The sequence below is a fragment of the Nyctereutes procyonoides genome, unplaced genomic scaffold (genome assembly GCF_905146905.1).
Source record: "Nyctereutes procyonoides isolate TBG_1078 unplaced genomic scaffold, NYPRO_anot_genome, whole genome shotgun sequence".
NCBI classification, from domain to species: domain Eukaryota; kingdom Metazoa; phylum Chordata; class Mammalia; order Carnivora; family Canidae; genus Nyctereutes; species Nyctereutes procyonoides.
The window spans coordinates 26,034,890-26,056,093 of record NW_026575142.1 but is presented as its reverse complement, the minus strand read 5'-3'; the positions used below and the strand labels follow the sequence as shown (position 1 = coordinate 26,056,093).

At 34.5% G+C, this 21,204-nt stretch overlaps 1 protein-coding gene across 19 annotated transcripts in view; it reads right to left on the bottom strand.

Annotated features, from left to right (window-relative positions):
* BAZ2B (bromodomain adjacent to zinc finger domain 2B) overlaps positions 1-21,204 on the bottom strand; it is a 296,342-nt gene that overhangs the window by 110,941 nt on the left and 164,197 nt on the right. For 14 of the 19 annotated variants that reach the window (XM_055307809.1, XM_055307825.1, XM_055307810.1 and 11 more), the window contains 3 exons: positions 5,882-6,070; positions 1,350-1,517; positions 217-410 (listed from right to left, as the gene is read on the bottom strand). In XM_055307809.1, coding sequence (XP_055163784.1) covers positions 217-410; positions 1,350-1,517; positions 5,882-6,070 — 551 coding nt within the window. The remainder of the gene's footprint in view (positions 1-216; positions 411-1,349; positions 1,518-5,881; positions 6,071-21,204) is intronic. The other 5 variants (XM_055307808.1, XM_055307823.1, XM_055307817.1 and 2 more) reach the window with 3 other exon arrangements.

Below are 21,204 nucleotides of genomic sequence, written 5' to 3'. Positions count from 1 at the left end.
CTCCATAAATCTTAGCTATTACTACTATTTGTATTATTTATACTGGTGCTGATAGTTAGAATTTTTGAGCCATAACACTAGTATCAAACCATAAAAATAAACATCTGTAAAGTAGGAGTTGGTAATTCCTAAAAAGTTATTCCATAGATTCATGTGGTTTGAAATTTAGAATGCTTAAAGATGTGCTATATATTTGTCCTTGAAGGAATAACTTACCTTATCTTTTATTTTGTCAGCTCGAGCATCCAAAGGCTGATTTTTGTTTTGTTCCTGATTACATTTTCGATTTCCTCCGCCTGAGCTTATACTTTTAGTTTGTCCCACAGAACTTGAAGCAGTAGTGGATAATACAGGTGTGTTGATACCAGATACAGATGATGTACTGTTTCCATTTATTGACCCATTTACACCTTGAAAATAAAAACAAACATGTTTATCCAAGAGAATATTCTTCAGTCGTAAAAAGGAATGAAGTAATGATGTATGCTATAACATGAAGGACTCTCTGAAATATCACACTAAGTGAAAAAAGTCAGACAAGAAGTGACATACTGTATGATTCCATATATATGAAATAGTCACAGTAAATCTGTAGGGACGGTGCACAAGCTAGTGATTGCCAGAGAATGAGGGAAAGAAGAATGGAGAAAAACTGCTTAAGGGGTATGGAGTTTTCTTTTAGAGTGATGAAATGTTAAACTACACAGATGGTGGCTGTTCAACACCATGAATGCATTAAATGCTACTGATTGTTCACTTTAAAAAGGTAATTTGATATTTATCTGAATTTAACTTCAATTAAACAAATGCTTAGAAATATAATTAAATGCAAACATTTCCCTTTTCAGAGCAAACTCACCAAAAACTCTTACCCAAGTGAAAAAAGATAAAAATAAACCATCCAAAATGCTATTAGAATTTGTAAATGCTATTCTAACAACAGTTATCAACTGCAGAAATATTAATGATCACTTTTTTAAAAAAGGAGCACTTGGATATTCATTTTGACAAATTTAATGCTTAATTACAGAAAAAGTAAATCTTATACTGGGTTACACAAAGGAGGTAATGAGATAGAGAGGAAAAAGCAGTAGCACTAGGAGTTAAAAGGTCTAGGTTCAAATCCTGCCTATGCCACAATGACATGTAAGCAGTCTTCAAATCACTTATTTACCCTTGGATGTGAAATGAGGATACTCCCAATTTCCCAGTTATTGTAAGGAGTAAGCAAGGCATTGTGGAAAAGTGTCTAGTACACTGTTATAGAAAAGTTATCAAACCTAAACTCTACTGAAAAGAGGTATTGGAATGGAAGATTTGTAAAACATTACTTAAGTTAACAGGAATACCTTTTTCAGGACCATTTCTATTACTTTTTCCTGAAGTCCTTGAATGGAATGAAGAAGAATCATGATTCTGGGCCGGAGGAGCAAACAGTGGTGGAATTCCCAGTAATGGCGGAAAGAAGGTTGCCCCTGTACGACTATGAACATCTGTTGTTCGCCACCATTCTGCACCTCAAAACCAAACACCAAACAAAGAAGCAAAAAATACTTGAATTAATTTTCTAGTTAATGTAACAATGCTTTTTATATTTTATTCCTGGAAAAATATTAAATTTCATCTTGAAACAAAATTGCTGAATTAAACACAGTCTGATCATCTAACTGTAAGACAGCTGATTAGATGTTATACACTCATTACTCTCCTCATTAAGTTAGTATTCAAGGATCTTCACTTGGCAGCTTCCTTGAGACTAAGTTTATGAAAAAAAAAAAGGTAGTCTATGGTCTTAAAAATAAAATGGAAAATTTGGAATATTAAAGAACTGTTAGACTTTTTGATAACTTATACCATAATTTTTCTAAATTAGTATAGAAACAATACTTAAGAATATACTAATATATTTTAAGCATATTAAGAAAATTAAGAAAATAAGGTACATTTAAATTCTTAAAGTACCATCTACAACCTATGTCAAGAATTTCCTCAATTTAAATCTGGGTCTGATAAATCATAAATAATAATACAAAGACTGCTGCTGTAAATCAGTATACCTCAAGAACATTTATAAAGGAAGATATTCTATACTCAAACAAAAATAAAGATAGCAAAAGTGTTAGGTTATTTTGTCTAAGAAATGAAAAATATTCAAAGATTTCCAAAATAAGTCATATTAAAATATAAAAGGTTTATAAAATTCCTCACCATATAGTTAATAAAGAAAGCTTGGATTTTGTTTCTATTTCTCTCATAAATTACAGATAACAGTGACAGTTTTATCAATGTAAAATGAATCAGTGGTAGAAAACCATCAAATGCAATTTAGATTATTAAACAGTTAAACTTAGATAAAACTTTTAGAATAGGAAAAAAGCAAAATTTTATAGAATACATTTTTCAAAAAGGGTAAAGATAAAGAAGAGATTTGAAAATAATCCAAAAGAAAGTCTTGTATTGTCCCATTTAAAAATCTCAGAAATAATCTTTTCCACTTGGCTAACCGGCCAGATTACCAAATCAGTTATGACCTTTCAGGCTAATCTTCCAAGAGATATGCTATGTTTTTCATTGATTGTAACCACCAAAAGGAAATTAGAGAAAAGAAACCCAATAATATAGTATGGGAAAAATTCAATATTGTCAGTGTATTGTATTGTATGATCTTTAAATCTTTTCTAGGAATATCTCTTCATTAAAAATAGAATGTAATGCAATGTGTACCCTCATTATCTAATGGCAAACTCTGTTTTCTTTAAAAAGTGAAATGTTCATGGTAGCTGCTATTCTAAAAGGTCTAAAAACAGTATTAGCAGAAAACTGCAAAAGCTATTCTTCTGCACTGCAGGAAGGCATTGCTAGTGAAATGACACCAATGCATATTTAGCAGTGCCTGAATGATGGGAACTGAACCAAGAATAACTATACAAAAGCATTAATCATTTATCCACTGTTTAGATGAAAGAAGTGTATTTAGGTGGGAAGAAAAACTGTGTATTTTGGGCTTGTGTCAGCACAGTTGGAATCTATTATTATTTACAGGTTTGAAACCTAGGTTCCAAATAGCTAATAAAAAGGGACTGAGGTTTCCTAAAGATATTTATATTATTTAATATAGAGTCTATAATTAAAGTGTTACAGCTGAATGTATATACTTCATAAACAACCAACAAATCAGTTAAGGTAATCAAAGTATAATAAGATTCAAATATTTTAGATATAACCTCAGAAAAAAACATAACCATAACACTGTATGTTAGAACAGCACTATAAATAAGTACACAATGGGGATTAGGAAAAAAAAAAGTTGGAAAATGTGTATGTTATAAACAAGCTGACACCACAGGTTAAACAACAAGAAGTAAATAAAATCAATCAAATAAAAATATGAAAATGGTAGAGCTTCTGACTACAAACTTTACAAATGTCTAATATTTCCTGAGATAATGTAATTTTTGTTAAACGACAAGCTTATTTATCTTCAAAGTTTAAGAAAACAAAAAACAAATTTAGTCACTAACTTGTTGATAAAACAAAATATACAAAATAAGGATTACATAAGCCAGTACATGATGAGTTTCTGAATGTATTCAAAGGAGGTAACAGCATATTGGCAACATTAATAATACTCAACTGAAAGTCTGATATTTCAGATGATAGAGAGCCTAGAAGATATAGTAGCATTTTAAAATCTTTCATACTTGATAGAGCCAGATGCTTCACAGAAATTCACAGTAATATAAAAATATGACCAAAAATTATAAATATTTTAAAAGAAATTACTGTGAAATAGTATTTCAATATAAAATGGAAATATTATACTAATGTCCATTACATAATTTTCTATTGATTTGATCATCTGAAATGCAGAGTAAGTATATAAAATTTTAAAATAACTTTTTAATTAGGATTTCTAATATTTCTTCCTTCTTCATTTATTTTTTAGGTTATTTCAAAAATTTGGCATTTAGATTACCTTTTTGAATAAAGGCAGTTATAGAGAATTTAAATTTAAATTATTTTGCCAAATCTACAACTTAAATGAATCTTCTAGGTCTAGGTGTAGTCTCTGGCAAAAAAAAAAGTATGCTTATACAGACATACTTTCACCACTAAAGACTGTATTATAATTATCTGTTTATTCATCTTCTAAAAACCGTAAACAACATGTACTATGTTAGTGTATTCCTCAGTGCACAGAACATGGTAGATCCTCAAAGAACTTTGTACAATAAATGAATGAGTGAATAATTCAGATAGGCTTAGAGAAGTTATTAACTTTCTTTTCATACAGTGGAAGTATCAGTATTATTGAAGTCCAGATAAGTAACTCTTTACACCTGTTAGCTATTATTTCAGTAGAAATAGTACTTGATTTTAATAATATAGCAATTACATTACAGTTTAGAAACACTCAAAAACAATGATATAATAAACTATAACAAAATGATAAAAAAAATTTAAGACACCAATAGCTACCTACATTACTACTATATATTTTGATTTTTATTCAGAGATCCTATATTTCAGGAAATATCTATTGAATTGATTATCTTGCTAAGCGACCATGCTAGAAACTGGCCAAAATAATTTCCTATTCGTATTTTTAAAACAAACGTTACGACTTAGTTTAAGACTTTAACTTAAAAAAAAAAAAAAAGACTTTAACTTTCAAAAAAAAGACTTTAACTTTCTAGTCACATTACCCCTCCCCATCAGCTCCTCTATGCCAGACAGCTGAATTAAAGGAATAATATGACTCAAGAAACAGTACTTGAAATATACATCTAATCATCTTTCCATTCTGTATATAGTTAAAATGAGATACTTATTTCCTTTTGAAGAAGCACTTGATAATATGTTACCCATTAAAGTGGGCAAGAGGAAATAATAATGATAATTACTAGTTATGTATACTAAACATTGCAATCAGTTAGCTTATTTTCTTCAATCTTCACAAGACCCCTAAGAGGCAGGTACCATTATCTATCCTCATTTTTCAGATGAGAAAACTGAGGCAGAGTGGTCAGATTACTTGTTCATGGTCACACAGTTAAAATGTAGCATAGCCAGATTTTAACTCAGGTCTATTTGTCTCTAGAATTATGCTCTAATTCTTAAACTATTTTATATAACACCAAACCATACATTGCTTACAAAATTTATTAAAGTAAAATCAATCACTGGAAACACATGAAAGTTTAGACTTTCAAAATAATATAACAAGACAGATTATAGCATGTTTGTCCAATTTAAGCTTTGAATGGTATCTTACTGAGCTCTCAAATTCTCATAATCTGTAAATTGGGGATAGTTCTGGTCTTGCTGTCATATAAGTGACAATGCAAATCTAAAGTTGTTTAGTGCAAATCTAAAGTTGTTCTGATCAAATATGTAAAAATATAGAAATCTAAGAGCCAAATTCAACTTCCTTAGAAAGTGCAGAGAAGTGAAACTCAAAAGTATAGAGATATTCATTATAAGAACTGGAGTTTACTTTCCACCATAAGTTAAATAATTTTTTAAAAATCAAATAAAGCTGAAAAATCCATTAAGCTCTATACTCACAGTATGTACACTTTCCTACATGTTATATTTCAATAAAAAGCATGAGAAAAACTTGGCCTAATTATTCACTTTTGTAGCAGATGCGCCTTTCTCTAGCTAAACACTTGAACATCTATAATTGCAATGCCATCCAGCACACATAGTGTGGGGGTTTTTTGCACATGATAAATATGATTGAATCAATTCTTGTACAAGAATTTTAATAGAACAGGCATTAGACTATTCTTTTTAGTCAATTTAATAAACAAATTACTGCTTGAACATTTTCAAGCTTTTCTCCTTTCCTTGAACACTGTTTGTAACAGATGTTTACCTGGAAAAGATGCTAGTTGGGGATGTGCGGCTAAGGCTGTGGGTGTACCAAGTGTCCCCAAACCACCAAATTCTGAATGCCCTGAGCTGGCTGAATGTAGACCAAAGACTGGGTGGCTGACCATTGGGAAGGCACTCGACACTGTGGACAGGTTAAACGGTTGATCCCCAGCTGCTCTGAATAAATGTCCTGGGAGGGAAAAAAACACACTTAAAGTTGTACTATAAAAACAGATGAGATTTATCTGATTTCAGCGTTCATAGTTAAAATTTATAATAATTTCTTATTGATTAAATTTTTATTTTACATTTTTTCTTTTTCTATTTCTGTTCTTCAAACCCTATAGAATATTTCTAGAAATATGAAAGGACTCAAAATATAATTAAAATGAGTGGTATAACCTTATTTACGTTGAATTTGAGATTTGAAAAATAATGTTTTAGGTACACAATTGTCACTAATAACAGTTTGACCTGCTGAAGTGAACTTTCTGTTAATACAGGTACAGTATTATCAGATTTTTTTTTTTTTACTCTAAAGAAGGAAAATAAAAGCGTTCTATTAACATAAGGTTGAAAAGCAATGAAATAAGTCCAGAATTTGTCACCAAGCCATTACTCAAATTATCACCCACTCTGGGCAAAGCATTCCCAGTTCCATGTGCCAGAAGAAAACTATGGTCTCTGTCCAATACCTCTCAGGTGAGGAGAATTGATACCAAAAAGAGATCATATTCTAGCCTAATAAAGCAATACAAAAGACAGCATCAAGATTTAATGAATAAACTTACTAAGATATTTCTAAATGCATCATAGGGTGGTTATCAATATAAAAGTAATTTTTAACTTTGTGATGAAAGGATCACATTCAATTCAAATGTGTGACTTTTCAATCTCCACTCCAAAGGGAATCTAGTTCTAAGTGTCATAGCTCCAGGTTGAAATGTTATACAATCAAAAATACAACTTGTTTTTCATACTTTGGAAGAGATTTGACAGAAAATTTGTTAAAACTTGGAAATTCTCCTTTTACTTCTAGGAAATAATTAAGTTTCCCTGGCCTAGTAGTATGGAAATAGAGTATCAAACCCCACACTCCAGACTAGTTTAAGAATTTACTATGGTAAAGGTATTATGCTCTGTGTTATATTATCTTCTGTTTATATTATAAGTAACTGTGTATTGCAATTTAATTACTTTTAATATAATACATTTGAGAAATGTAAAAATAAATGCTAAAACTAACAATACTTTTTTAATCATTTAGTAATGAAGGAAATCTCTCCTCTGCTTTTATATTCACTGAAAACCAAGAGGAATCATCAAAAAGGTTAGAGTCTACCCTCAGAGACTAACATAAAACCTATATTATTTGCTGAAATAACATTACATTATTTTTACTAAGGTATTAAGATTTAAATACATTACATCTGTTATATCTTATGTCAGCTTATAAAGTTAAAACTACTGATTGAGGGTTAAGGTTCCAATATAATAACATAATAACTGGATCTCACAGGGAAGATCCTCAAAGTGTCTTTGCAAGGAAGGCCCATAAAGGAACCGTAAGGAAGGACAAGGGAATGACAGACTTGGGTATCTTTTCTAAGCCAGCCGATCTTTGTTTCTGTTCATTACAGCCTAAACAGAAAATTTGTGAATTTGGTACTTTTGTGGTTATCACTATATTTTGCCTTTATAGCAAGAATCTCAAAGTCAATGAGATAAAAAATACAGCTTTCGGGACACCTGGGTGGCTCCAGTGGTTGAGTGCCTGCCTTTGGCTCAGGTCATGTTCCTGGGGCCTGGGGATCAAGTTCTGCATCAGGCTCCCTGCAGGAAGCCTGCTTCTCCTTCTGCCTGTGTCTCTGCCTCTCTCTGTGTCTCTCATGAATAAATACATAAAATCTTTAAAAATATAGCTTTCATATTAAAAAAAGTCTCAACAGGGATCCCTGGGTGGCGCAGCGGTTTAGCGCCTGCCTTTAGCGCCTGCCTCTATCCCGGGAGACCCAGGATAGAATCCCACGTCGGGCTCCCGGTGCATGGAGCCTGCTTCTCCCTCTGCCTGTGTCTCTGCCTCTCTCATCTCTCTCTCTGTGTGACTATCATAAATAAATTAAAAAAAAAAAAAAAAAAAAGTCTCAACAGGGGCAGCCCCGGTGGCGCAGCGGTTTGGCGCCGCCTGCAGCCCAGGGTGTGATCCTGGAGACCTGGGATGGAGTCCCACGTCGGGCTTCCTGCGTGGAGCCTGCTTCTCCCTCTGCCTGTGTCTCTGCCTCTCTCTCGCTCTCTCTGAATGAATAAATAAATAAATCTTAAAAAAAAAAGTCTCAACACTACATATGATTTTAGTATTGTTTTTCTATCTTTTAAAAAAACACAGATACGAATTCCATGTAAAAAATCTTGCAGAAAAAAAAATCTTGCAGAATTACTCTGTTCTTTATTCAAAAGTTTCTGTAATTCAGGCATTTCATGAACATACCTATTAAGTGTCAGATGCTATGTTTAGTACCTGCCATACAAGGATGAAATGAGACTATCCTTGACCTCAAGAAACTCATGGTTGAACATAATAGTACTGAACTATATTTTTAAACCACAATGTATAAAACGAGTTAGTTAATATCTCAGTATTATTTAAATGGTTACTGTCATATGTAAGAGTCAATAATAGATCCCAAATACCTAGAGTGGCGGTCTCATATAAAGCAGATATATAATAAATATGTTTAATAAATTAATTCACTACTCATTAAGAACAGAAGAGGCACATCCATGGGACTGATCCAAAGACCTTAAATTAGAACAGAAAGTTGTCTTGAATCTTCATTTAAATTTGCAAGTATACTTCCTAGCTTCCTCTTGTCTTATGTCACCAACCCCTGGTCCTGACTTTTTTTTTTTTTTATTACCACTTGGCCTTTATTCCTCCTTGATTCCATTTAAGTCACATACTAGATTTCTAGATTTGATCACTCAAAATTCTATCACCTTCAAGCTCGTAAACTCTGAAGTTGCACTCTAACCACAATTTCCCCGTTTTCATTTCCTTATTTCTTAGCATGACCTCCAGGCTCCCCCAGGCTTCTACCAATCCCCAACCCTATCTATTCTTCCTTCTTAATCTCATCACCATCTCTCCTGCATTAGACTTGAGAGAAAAGTCTTACCTGTATGTCTACTCCCTCACCACTTCTCAGAATCTTTAATATTTGTGTCAAACCTTAAGCCTCAAGTTACTAAAGTTTTCCTAATTAACCAGGTCCCACTAATCTTGTCTCATTTTTTAAATCTTTTTTAAAAAGATTTTATTTATTTATTCATGAAAGACAGAGAGAGACAGAGAGACTGAGAGAGACAGAGGGAGGAGCAGGCTCCAAGCAGGGAGCCTGACACAGGACTCATCCAGGGTCTCCAGGATCACGCCCTGGGCCAAAGGCAGTGCTAAACCTGAGCCACCCAGGCTACCTTCTTGTCTCATTTTTAACTTCTCTATAAATCTGGCATTGTTGAGTGCCTCTACCTTATTAAAAACCACATTCAGGGAAGGGAGGGAGGGTGAGGGACTGAAACAACAACAACAACACAAAACCCATGTTCACCCTTAAGCTCCAGGTCATGGAACTGTCTTGATCTTCTTCTTAACTATATCTCTTAATAATATTTCTGGTATGCTTTATCAGATTTTCTTTTCTAAAAAGTAAGCATTTTTAAGGATTTTGTCCAGCTATCTTTATTTTTTTCTGTATGCTTTCTTTCTCAGTATTTCTGAGAAATACTGTTTTAACTATCACTTATGCAAATAAATGGTAAGCTAGGATTTTAGCGTTTTGAGAACAAAAACTGAATCTCATTTATCTCAGTATCCCCAATACCTGCAAAGTGTGAGGTATTAGTACTTAACAAATGTTTCCCACTGTTGTATTTTTGGTCACATTATTTCTCCACTTCACACCTCACCCCCCACCCCCGCCTATGTAACATGCTTTTTGACTTCTTTTGCCTCATATAATCCTATCTATCCTAACCATCTCAAAAACATATTGCCTAAGAAGTATCTTTGAATTTCCCAGACATGTTTTGAGGTTTCTTTGAACTTTCATGATTACTTGCTATCTTTATCATACCATTACTAGAGTATAAAGTTATAAAGGAAAAGGCCATCTCTTAATCATTTTTATTCTCTACAAAACACTGCATAAAACATACTGTTATCAGTTGCAAGGGCAATCTTTCCTAACACCTGCCACAGACAAATGATAGTTTTGTTTCTTTCTTCTTTTAAAAGGCTAAAACAACCAGGAATTATTCTTTATTTTTATTTTTAAAGATTTTATTTACCCATTTGAGAGAGAGAGCACAAGTGAGATAAAGCATGAGCGGGGGGGGGGGGGGGGGAGAAGCAGAGAGAAAGGGAGCAGCTGACTCTCCACTGAGCAGGGAGCCCAAAGCAGGGCTCCATTCCAGGACCCTGGGATCATGACCTGAGCCAAAGGCAGATGCTTAACCAACTGAGCCACCGAGGCACCCCAGGAATTATTCTTTAAATGGTTAAAAATAAAGTTGATCCTTGCACAAGGTAGAGGTAAGGGGTGCCAACTGTTCCTCCATGCCCTGAAGTTGAAAATCCACCTATAACTTTCCACTCCTCCCAAAACTTTACTAATAGCCTACTGTTGACTGGAAGCCTTAGTGACATCAACAGTCAATTAACACATATTTTGTATGTTGTCTATATCCTATACCACATTCTTACAATAAAATAAGCTAGAGTGTTAAGAAAATCATAAGAGAAAGTACATTTATAGTACAATACTGTATTTATTGAAAAAAAAATGTGTCCATAAGGGGACCACATAGTTCAAACCTATGTTGTTCAAGGGTCAACTGTATATCTCATAATTTTTTCTCTGTACCAATTATAAAAAAAAAAATTCATAATGGTACTCAAAGCTCTTTGGAAAATTAGAAGCTGATTTAGTGACATCTACATTGTGCTTTAATCTTCTTATACAGCAGGGGGTGCTGTTTAGATTATACCCTGGGTTCCAGCGCCAGAACAATATCCTTAGCCTTTAGTTGTATTGAAATTTTAAGTTACTGTTGCCAAGGTGATTTTTGCTCATGAACTGGTGGTGGCTCAATGAATGCTACAACTACATTTAAGACAAAACATATTCTGTATTAATAAAAAAAGCAGAATGATATTGTCTTACGTGAAACAAAATACAGCAGGAGTCAGGCTCTATTAATCTTACAACTACAAAATAACATTATTTGGATATTAGAATGTTCTATTTTTGTAGAAGTAATTTTTTCTATATTAATATATCTAATATCAGAAGATGCTCCCAAATACGTGTTATGATTAAAACTTAAATTTTGCTCAGATAAAACATTTGCAACCTAATAAATTATATCATAAAATAATAATACTTTTAGAAGAATACACTTATTTTTTTTAACAGATATTAACATTAAAACATAGGGATGCCTGGGTGGTTCAGCAGTTAGCGTCTGCCTTCAGCCCAGGGTGTGATCCTGCAGTTCCAGGATTGAGTCCTACATCGGGCTTCCTTCCTGGAGCCTCTTTCTCTCTCTGCCTATGTCTCTGCCTCTCTCTCTCTGGGTGTCTCTCATGAACAAATAAATAAATAAAAATCTTTTTTAAAAAATTCAAATATAGTTTCAATATTATAAATCCAACTTTTAGTTTCTGTTTTAACAGGCAGGTAACAATGTGCAAATTTTCCATAATAAATATTAATACACATCTGTAATACCTAAATTCTGACGTAATAAGCTGAACACCGTTTAGCACAGCTTTACAAATTCTGCTAGCCAATCTATGTATAAGTGATTTAAAGTAGTTATATGTCCGTGTCTCAGTAATAAGGCATGGTAACTGCAAGTATCTTTATTAATGTTAGTGAACTTCATGATACAACACAAGAAGGGTTTTTCTCCCACAAGAACAATAGTATAAATACTATAATAATGCCTTGAACCTGAACTACCAGTGAACAAGATCTCCTCACAGTCAGAAAAAGTACAGATAGCCAATTAAAGAAAATAATTATAAGCAGTATGCTGAAGCATCTAATCCTTTTAAAATCAAGGAGACTGATTACTATGATAGAACTCCACAAATGTTGCTTTTTGTGTGCTGGAAAGAAAAAGGTCTTTAATCTTCCATTGCTTCCCAAACTTGTTGCAACATGTCTTCAAACTCTTGTCTCTAGTTCTTTAAAATCATAAGCATAATTTTACAGCATTGCAAAATCAGCCCCTAGTAATACAACCTGTAAGGTATGTTAATCATCAAAAATGGCAGCACATTCAAATAAGGGTTATGTGTGTACTTTAACGCTAGTAATGAATGAATGTAAAAACAAAATTGAACATCACAAAATTACTGTAAATTAAAGAGATGCTCAGATTACTGGCTCACATATTAAAATTCTTAAATATATTCATCTTCAAATATTCTGGAACTCAAAATGTATAAACTATAAACTTGAACTTTGATTAGAGAACAAATAATTCTATAGTTATTGGTGACCAAATATTTCCTGCAAATAATCTTCATTTCATTCCTGCAGTCTCAAAACTTTCTCAGTCAGTTAACCCCTACATTTTAATATTTTAAAAAGATGCATGTCGTGGAAATAATGTCTTTATTTTTATTTTTAAGCACGTATTTTGAGATTTTAGGAATCTCATGTGTTACAAAATTAGTAGAATCCGAACCTCCCCTATGTTAACATCTTACATGACAAAAAATAATTTTCAAACCAGGAAATTAATCTTAATTAACTAAAACTTAAAGCTTATTCAGATCTTATCAGTTTTAGTTGCTGTATCTCCTTAATTTTCTCTTCTTTGTGACAGTTCCTCAGTCTTACCTCTCATGATCTTGATACACTGAAGAATACTGGTCCAATATTTTGTAGAATATCTCTCAATATGGGGTTTGTCTGATGCTTTCTCATGATTAGAGGAAGTTATGCATCATAGAAGGAGAAGCAAGACACCTTTCTCGGTGCAACATACCTGGGGTCCAAGATGTTGCTATGTGTACTGGTGATACTAACTTCAAACATTTGATTAAGTTGTGATCTGCTTAGGGTCTATGTAAAGTTACTATTTTCCCTTCAAACAGGGTTTTTGTTATTGTTGTTGTTTGTTGTTATTAGAAAACAAGTCATTAAAAGCCTAAGTAACCTTGGGAATAAAATGTGCTACTCTCTAACACTGGGCATGGAAACAGCTTTTAATTCAGTTTAGCAAATGACTCTTGGTAAAGATAGGAGCAGTGCCTCTTTCGTAATAAGCATTTTTGTTAGACCAGTGAAAGGATCTAGAGTTCATGGATAAAAATGGTAAAAATATACAATATTTTATATATTTTTTTATCTTCAAATGCAGCTTTACTTTAATAATGAAATAGAAAAAAGATAACTAAAAAAATAATCAAATTCTAAATTCTTACCTGTTTCAATAAATAAAAAATTATTACAATAAGTAAAAATTATTAAAAATTACCTTGAAAAACATACGGGGTATATTAATTTGCTGGGGATGCCATAATGAAGTATCACACTGAGTGGCTTAGAACACAATGTATTATCTCACAATTCCAGAGGTTCAAAGTCTGAAATCAAAGAGTTGACAGGGCCATGCTTCCTCTGAAGGTACTAAGAAAGGATCTGTTCCATGCTTCTCTCTTAGCTTTTGGTAACCTCAGGTGCTCTTCCTATGTCCTCACCATGGGCTTCTCTGTGCATGTCTCTGTGTCCAAGTTTCTGCTTTTATAAGGAAACCAGTAATACTAGTTTAAAACTCACCCTAATAATTCATCATAACTTGATCCTCTGTAACGACTCTAAATCCAAATAGGTCACATTCAGAGATACTGGGAGTCAGGACTCCAGTATATCTTTTTTTGGAAGAAAATAAAATTTAATCTATAATATTGGGTTTATTTTTATGAGTACTTAAACTGATTTGAAGGCATTACTTTTCTGTAGTAATTTACAGTTAAAATTCTACATTAAAATTATAAAGTTCTACTCATAAAAGTCAAAGTAAAATATTTCAAAAATAAACCCACTGAGTGGAAGGCTATACAGCTGAACATTTGAAAGTCTTTATGAAATTTATAGATATCTACACTATAGACAAATCAACTAAAATGTTGTAATAGTTACTCATACTATAACATAAATACTAAAGGAAACTGGAATGAAACCTTGGCTTTATTCTTAAACCCATAATCATAGACCTGTCTCATTTTCTTGATGATTCTCCAGTGATTGTAAATTTAAGCAGTGGTTATCTTTTAAATAAGAAGTTCTAATAAAATAATAATTTTGGACTTGCAGGGTTTTATTTATTCATTCCCTTTTCAGTGAGGTGGATTGATCCTTTAAGATTCCTTACCATGTGGCTTATAATGCCCATTCCTCACTAAAATCTGCATAGTCATTTGGTACTACCAGAATAAAATATAGCATGGCCTAGAAAACTTATTAAAGATACTTTATCTAATTTTCAAATCCAAGTCCTACAAGTTCATCTCCTTCCTTTCCTCAAAAATTACTTCTTGGGCATATATTTTGTGCCAGGTACTGACTGGATATATGCTTATAAAAGAAAGCAGATATAGCTCCCATCCTTTATATGTAGAAAAAGGGACAAATAACCAAAATAACACCAAATGTATAATTATACATTGTGAAGAGTATGATGGAGGAAATTATTAGGGACAAAAATATACAATAGTAGAACAATTACCTAGACACTATAGAAAGAAGGAATTCTCCAATGTCTCAGGACATTTAACCTGAGAACAAGCTTAAGAAAAAAATCAGGGCAGCCCCTGTGGCACAGTGGTTTAGCTCCGCCGGCAGCCTGGGATGTGATCCTGGAGACCCGGGATCGAGTCCCATGTCAGGCTTCCTGCATGGAGCCTGCTTCTCCCTCTGCCTGTGTCTTTGCTTCTCTCTCTGTGTGTCTCTAATGAATAAATAAATAAAATCTTAAAAAAAAAAAAGGAAAAATTCAGCCACATGAAGATCTTCCAGACAGAGGGAGGGCATGTTTGAGATCCTGATTTGGGAAAGAATGTTTTATATCTGAAGAAGTGAAAGGCCAGGGAGTCTGAACAATAATGGGACCAGAATTAGAATAGTACCAGATAAATCTTAAGTAGGCCAAGATTAGATCATGGAGGGTGCATCAGGTTAAAAGGTACCAAACACCCTATTCAAAATGGCTAAGTGAAAAGATGAATGTATTAATTCATATAACTTAAAAACTTTTGGAGGGATCCCTGGGTGGCGCAGCGGTTTGGCACCTGCCTTTGGCCCAGGGCGCGATCCTGGAGACCTGGGATCGAATCCCACATCGGGCTCCCGGTCCATGGAGCCTGCTTCTCCCTCTGCCTGTGTCTCTGCCTCTCTCTCTCTGTGACTATCATAAATAAATAAAAATTAAAAAAAATACTTTTGGAAAGGCTCACTTTAGATAAGGAAGACTGATTCAAAGCCTACCAGTACTTAATTTCTTTTTCTTTTCTTGGCTCCATGTCCTCAAATGAGCCCTTTCTCCTAGGTTTGTGGGACAAAAGGCTAACCTTTCTCACCAATAAAAATCCCAGAATAGAATTTCTTTGTCTTTGATTAGTCTGACTTACATCATGTGCCCAATCACTACTGCCTAGGAAATAATGATATTTGGACTGACTAGACTGAGTCATATACCACTCCTGGGGTCTTAAGTGAAATTTTTTTTAAAGTGGTTTGTTTGTGGGGGACAACTTCAGGTAATATTGTAGTAGTAGTGTAGAGGTCATAGTAACTATCCATAGAAAATAATTATAAAAACGGGATATAAAACATCAGGAAATTTAAAGGGGAAATTCTGGCAGTGAGCAAACCATAGAAAGAATGAGGCTCAAATTCAGATCTTAATCTAAATGCCTAGCTACAAGTACACTGTGCATGTATGGGGAAGGACCCCAGGGGCCCCGCAGAACAGCTAGTAGAGAACATAGAAAAATCTATTCTTGAAAGCCAGAGTTACACATGGCATATCAGCTGAGTTTGATATATTTCTTAATTGAGTACATTCCTTCACTATGATTAGCTTGGACAGCAGAAAGCCTGAAATGTCAGAGTACAGAGTCCAAAGCTGGCGGAGCAGCTGGAAAGTAGAGGGTAATCTTAGGAGCAAGGAAACCAGAAAAAATAAGACTCATCTGGCCTAAGTACTCGGCTGACCTGACAATTTTCACAGGCACGGAGGAGACACACAGGGCAACAGTCTAAAAATTCAACAGTGGAAAGCCAAAAAACAGGGAACAGATCATCGTCAGTATGTTTTTTTATTACAGTGACACTAAAATGGACATCAATTTAAAAAAATAAAAATGTCAATTTATTGACTTCTAAATAGCCCATAGGTCAAAAAATTCACAAAGGAAAATAGAAATTATTTTCACTAGGTGGGATTCTTGTGTGGCTTAGTGGCTGAGCATCCACCTTTGGCTTGGGTCATAATCCCGGGGACCTGGGATCGAGTCCTTTATCAGGCTCCTCGCAGGGAGCCTGCTTCTCCCTCTATGTCTCTCATGAGTAAATAAATAAAATCTTAAAAAAAAATTATTTTCACTAGAATGATAATGAAAACAAATCAAAGTTTGTGGGATAGAGCTATTATTATTATTTTTTTAAAATTTATTTATGATAGTCATACAGAGAGAGAGGCAGAGACATAAGCAGAGGGAGAAGCAGGCTCCATGCACCAGGAGCCTGACGTGGGACTCGATTCCGGGTCTCCAGGATCGCGCCCTGGGCCAAAGGCAGGCGCCAAACCGCTGCGCCACCCAGGGATCCTGGGATAGAGCTATTAAAGTACTTAACAGGAAAATTTATATCAGTAAATGCATATATTTATAAGAAAACGGTCTTATATAAATTATCTAAGTTTTCCATTCAATAAATCACAAAAAAAAATCACACTCCTAGAAAAACAGGGAGATAATAAAGGATAGAAATCAAGAAAACCTAAAACTGAGAAAAATCAATGAAAAAGCTACTCAAAAGGATTAATACTAATAAACCTCAAAAATATTGATAAACTTCTAGTCACAAAGAAAAAAGGGCACAAATTATTATTTTTTAAAAAGATTTTATTTATTTATTCATGAGAGACACAGAGAGAGATAGAGAGAGAGAGAGGCAGAGACATAGAGGGAGAAGCAAGCTCCTTGCAGGAAGCCCCATGTGGGACTCCATTTCAGAACTCCAAGATCACACCCTGAGCCAAAGGCAGATGCTCAACCACTGAGCCACCCACACATCCCATGGGGTACAAATTATTTGGACTAATAATGTGCTCATAAATTCAATGATTTAGATGGAATGGATAAATTCCTTGAAAGACAAATTCCAAGGCTCACTAAAGAAGAAAAAGATAACCTGATTAGTTTTACATTGATATTTAAAAAGTTGAACTCATGTTTCAGTATCTTCCAACAACAATTAAAACAACAACACCCAAACCTTAGAAACCTAGATGACTTCACTGGTGGATTCTATAAAAAATTTAAGGAAGAAATAATACCAGGTTGATACAGACTTTTCCCCAAAACAGGTTTTCAAGGAGAAAGAGGTCATCTATGTCATTTCTGACAAATCTCAAACGAGATTTGTTTTGTTTCTTCAAGATTTTATTTATTTATTTGAGAGAGAGAGCAAGCACAAGCACAAGTTGGAGAGAGGCAGAGGGAGAGAGAGGGAAAAGGAAAAGCAGACTCCCCACTGAGCACTGAGCCTAACTAGGGGCTGGATTCCAGGACCCTGAGATAATGACCTGAGCTGAAGTCAGATGCTTAACCAACTGAGCCACCTGGGCACCCTTCAAAAGAGATTTGTACTAAGTATACATGAGCTATTAAATGTTCTGAAGAAAAATACTGCTGAAACTGTAACAAAGGTCATCTATATGTACCAGGAGTTTATTACACTTCACTGGTTGGGAGATAGGCAGAGGGCCTATCACTAGGTAAGTTCAAGTGGATAAGTAATTGGCTCATTTAGCATTTGTTCTAACCTCCTTTCAGTGTACTTTCCTGCGATGCAGAAGCTGGGCAGCTAAAAACTACATTTATCAGTCTCTTGTACAGCCAGGATTCTGGATATGATTTATATTCTGACAATCAGAGGTATTTGGAAAGAATTAAAAACTGAGTTAAGTTGGCAGATTAGTAGCACATGAGGTATGTTTTTTTGCTGGTGCAGCTCTAGCAGGCAACACAGATCAACCTTTCAAGGCTGTTATGACAGTGGTTCCTGACTACTGGATTGCAGCTAATGTGGTATGACCCATGGAGTCATCAGTTGGAACAGTGGTGTCCTGACTGAACCAGAGTGTTCCTTAAGCAGGCCAATTCAATAGTTAAATGCCCTGAAATCATTTGTGGGGATGAGGGACTGGCTCCTCAATAATTTCATAAGCACCTCTATTCCCAGTATTAAATCTCTTTGGGTTAAATTGCTTTAGTGGTCTATGTTATCATGAGCTGAACTGACAAACCAACCAACAACCCCACTGGTCACAGGTCCAAAATCAAAAAGCCAATTCAGTCTATCACAACTGGCCTGATATCTGATAACCATAAACTTTTCAAAGTAATACTAAAGGAAAGTAAAATCCTTAAAAACATAGATGTATGACCTTGAAGGTAAAGGAGTTCTTAAGACAAAAAGGATAAGCATAAATAAAAATACTGATAAATCTGACTACATTAAAATTGGAAGTTCTGTTAACCAAAAGACAATTTAGAATAAAAGACACACTACAGACTGGGAAAAGATATCTCCCACAAATATAACTGACAAAAGGACCAGCATCCAAAATATAAAATACTCATAAATCTATAAGAAAAGGATATACCAACCAATAGAAACTGTCCCAAAGCCTTAGATAATCACTTAAAAAAAGAAGAAATCCAAAAGGCTAAAAAAAATTAAAAGGAACCTTAATGAGACATTACTTTATATATAGCATTGACAAAAATCAAAAAGGCTGGCCAATGAGAAGTGTTAGTTAGCATGGATGACAAGCATCAGGAATTTTAATACACAGCTGGTGGAAAAATAAATTAGTACTACTTGTAAAGTTGAAGACATTTTCAAAAATGTATGCTTATGTGCACTGGAATCCATGTTTAATGGTCATAACAATGGCAAAACAACTCAAAAATCCACCAACACCAGTGTGGATACATAAATGGATGTATATTCCATTAAATACAACATGCAAAAAGATAACTGAGCCTTTTATCCTTTAAAACTTCCTCCTCCACATTTCTCATTACATCACTCCTGACCCAGTTATTCAAGTCATGTCAGGGCTGCTCTCTCTAACCATTGCCTTGCCAAATTTGAGTAGTCATTATATCCCATAAGATTCTACTCCCTAAATATCTCTGCAACTTCTTTCTCCATCTCCAGTAACTCCTTAATTTTGGTCCATATAATTTCCCACCCAGATAAATAAAAGTATTTGTCTCTAGTCTCATTCCCATTGTAAACTGATGTTTGACGTGATGCTCAAGCTTTCATTTTCAAAGCTGTGCGATCATATTAAACCCTTCCACTTGGATGAAGTGTAAATAAAAATAATGGTTATAATTTACTAAGTCCTTACTATATGTCAGGCATTATTTTATTTATCCTTATAGTGCTGAAAAATGGGTAGAATTATATCCATTTTATAGATGAGGCAACTAAAGCTCAGAGAGGATTAAGAAATTTATCCAAATTCATTGTTAATACGCAGATAAACCAAGATTCATTTTCAAGATATTTCAGTTGCAAAATCTTTAATTAATAGTTTATTTTGCCTAAATTCCTAAGCATCACACATGAAGTTCTAAATAATCTGACATTAGCCTATTCTCCAGCTTGACCTCCCATCCCTCTGGTTCCACTTAGCCATAGTAGATATTGCCTATCCATTCTCTTCTTCCTTAATAACTCTATTTTCTTCAGGATGGCAATATGTTCAGCAAAAAACTAGTTTTCCTGAACTTCCTTGAAGCTGAGATTATCATTCCGACAAAAGAGATGTAAAGTGGAAATCTCTGGATGGGGTTTCTGGGAAAGCTCCTTAATAGGGGTCAAAGTAAGCTGGCATGCAACTTTTGCTCCACCCCCACCCCACCTTCTTCCTTCCTGGAAAATAGTGCTGTATGTGGATCAGCTCTCTTACAGTCACCGGATACACATGTGAGCATGAAAGTCCCATAATCTTGAAGACAGAATATAAAATTAGGAGCCCAGGTCTGTGATGGCATTACCCACTCCAAAACTGCCTTTCTATTAGCTTATGTGTTTAATTGCCATGTTTTCCTATTCACAGTTAAGCATTGTCAGAACTAACACATACCCTAAATTGAGGGCTTTACTGGTTAACTTGCAATTTCCTCAATATACTATGATTTGGCATCTGTAGAGGGAGGTGGCCTGTAATTAAGATGCATGTGTAAATCTGCCTCTTTAATTTTTCTAAGAAAAGTCGGCATACTCAGGCTTTAGCCAGAGAAGTTTTAAACAGCCTCTATGTTTTATATATTCAGCATTTTTATAAGCCTTTGTTTGAAGGTTCTGCCCTCAAAAATGGGTTGAAAACCAGTGGTCTGGGATGCCTGGGTGGCTCAGCGGTTAAGCGTCTGCCTTCAGTTCAGGGCGTGATCCTGGAGTCCCGGGATCGAGTCCCACGTCGGGCTCCCTGCATGGAGCCTGCTTCTCCCTCTGCCTGTGTCTCTGCCTCTCTCTCTGTGTCTCTCATTAATAAATAAATAAAATCATTTAAAAAAAATGAAAAAAAAAAAAAAAAAAGAAAAAGAAAACCAGTAGTCTATGACACAGTTTAACTATCACTGAAATTTCTCAAAGTTCTCTCTTTGTATTAGGTCAATGACCACAAATTTCAAACAAATTCGATAAGGTTTAATTGTTGAACTATTATTCTTTTTTTTTTTTTTTTTTTTTTTTTTTTTTTTTTTTTACTTATGATAGTCAGAGAGAGAGAGTGAGAGAGAGAGGCAGAGACATAGGCAGAGGGAGAAGCAGGCTCCATGCACCGGGAGCCTGACGTGGGATTCGATCCCGGGTCTCCAGAATCGCGCCCTGGGCCAAAGGCAGGCGCCAAACCGCTGCGCCACCCAGGGATCCCTGAACTATTATTCTTTTAACTTTCATTCAGAACCAGTATGTGGAATACTGTAAATATCTGTGAAACTGGCAT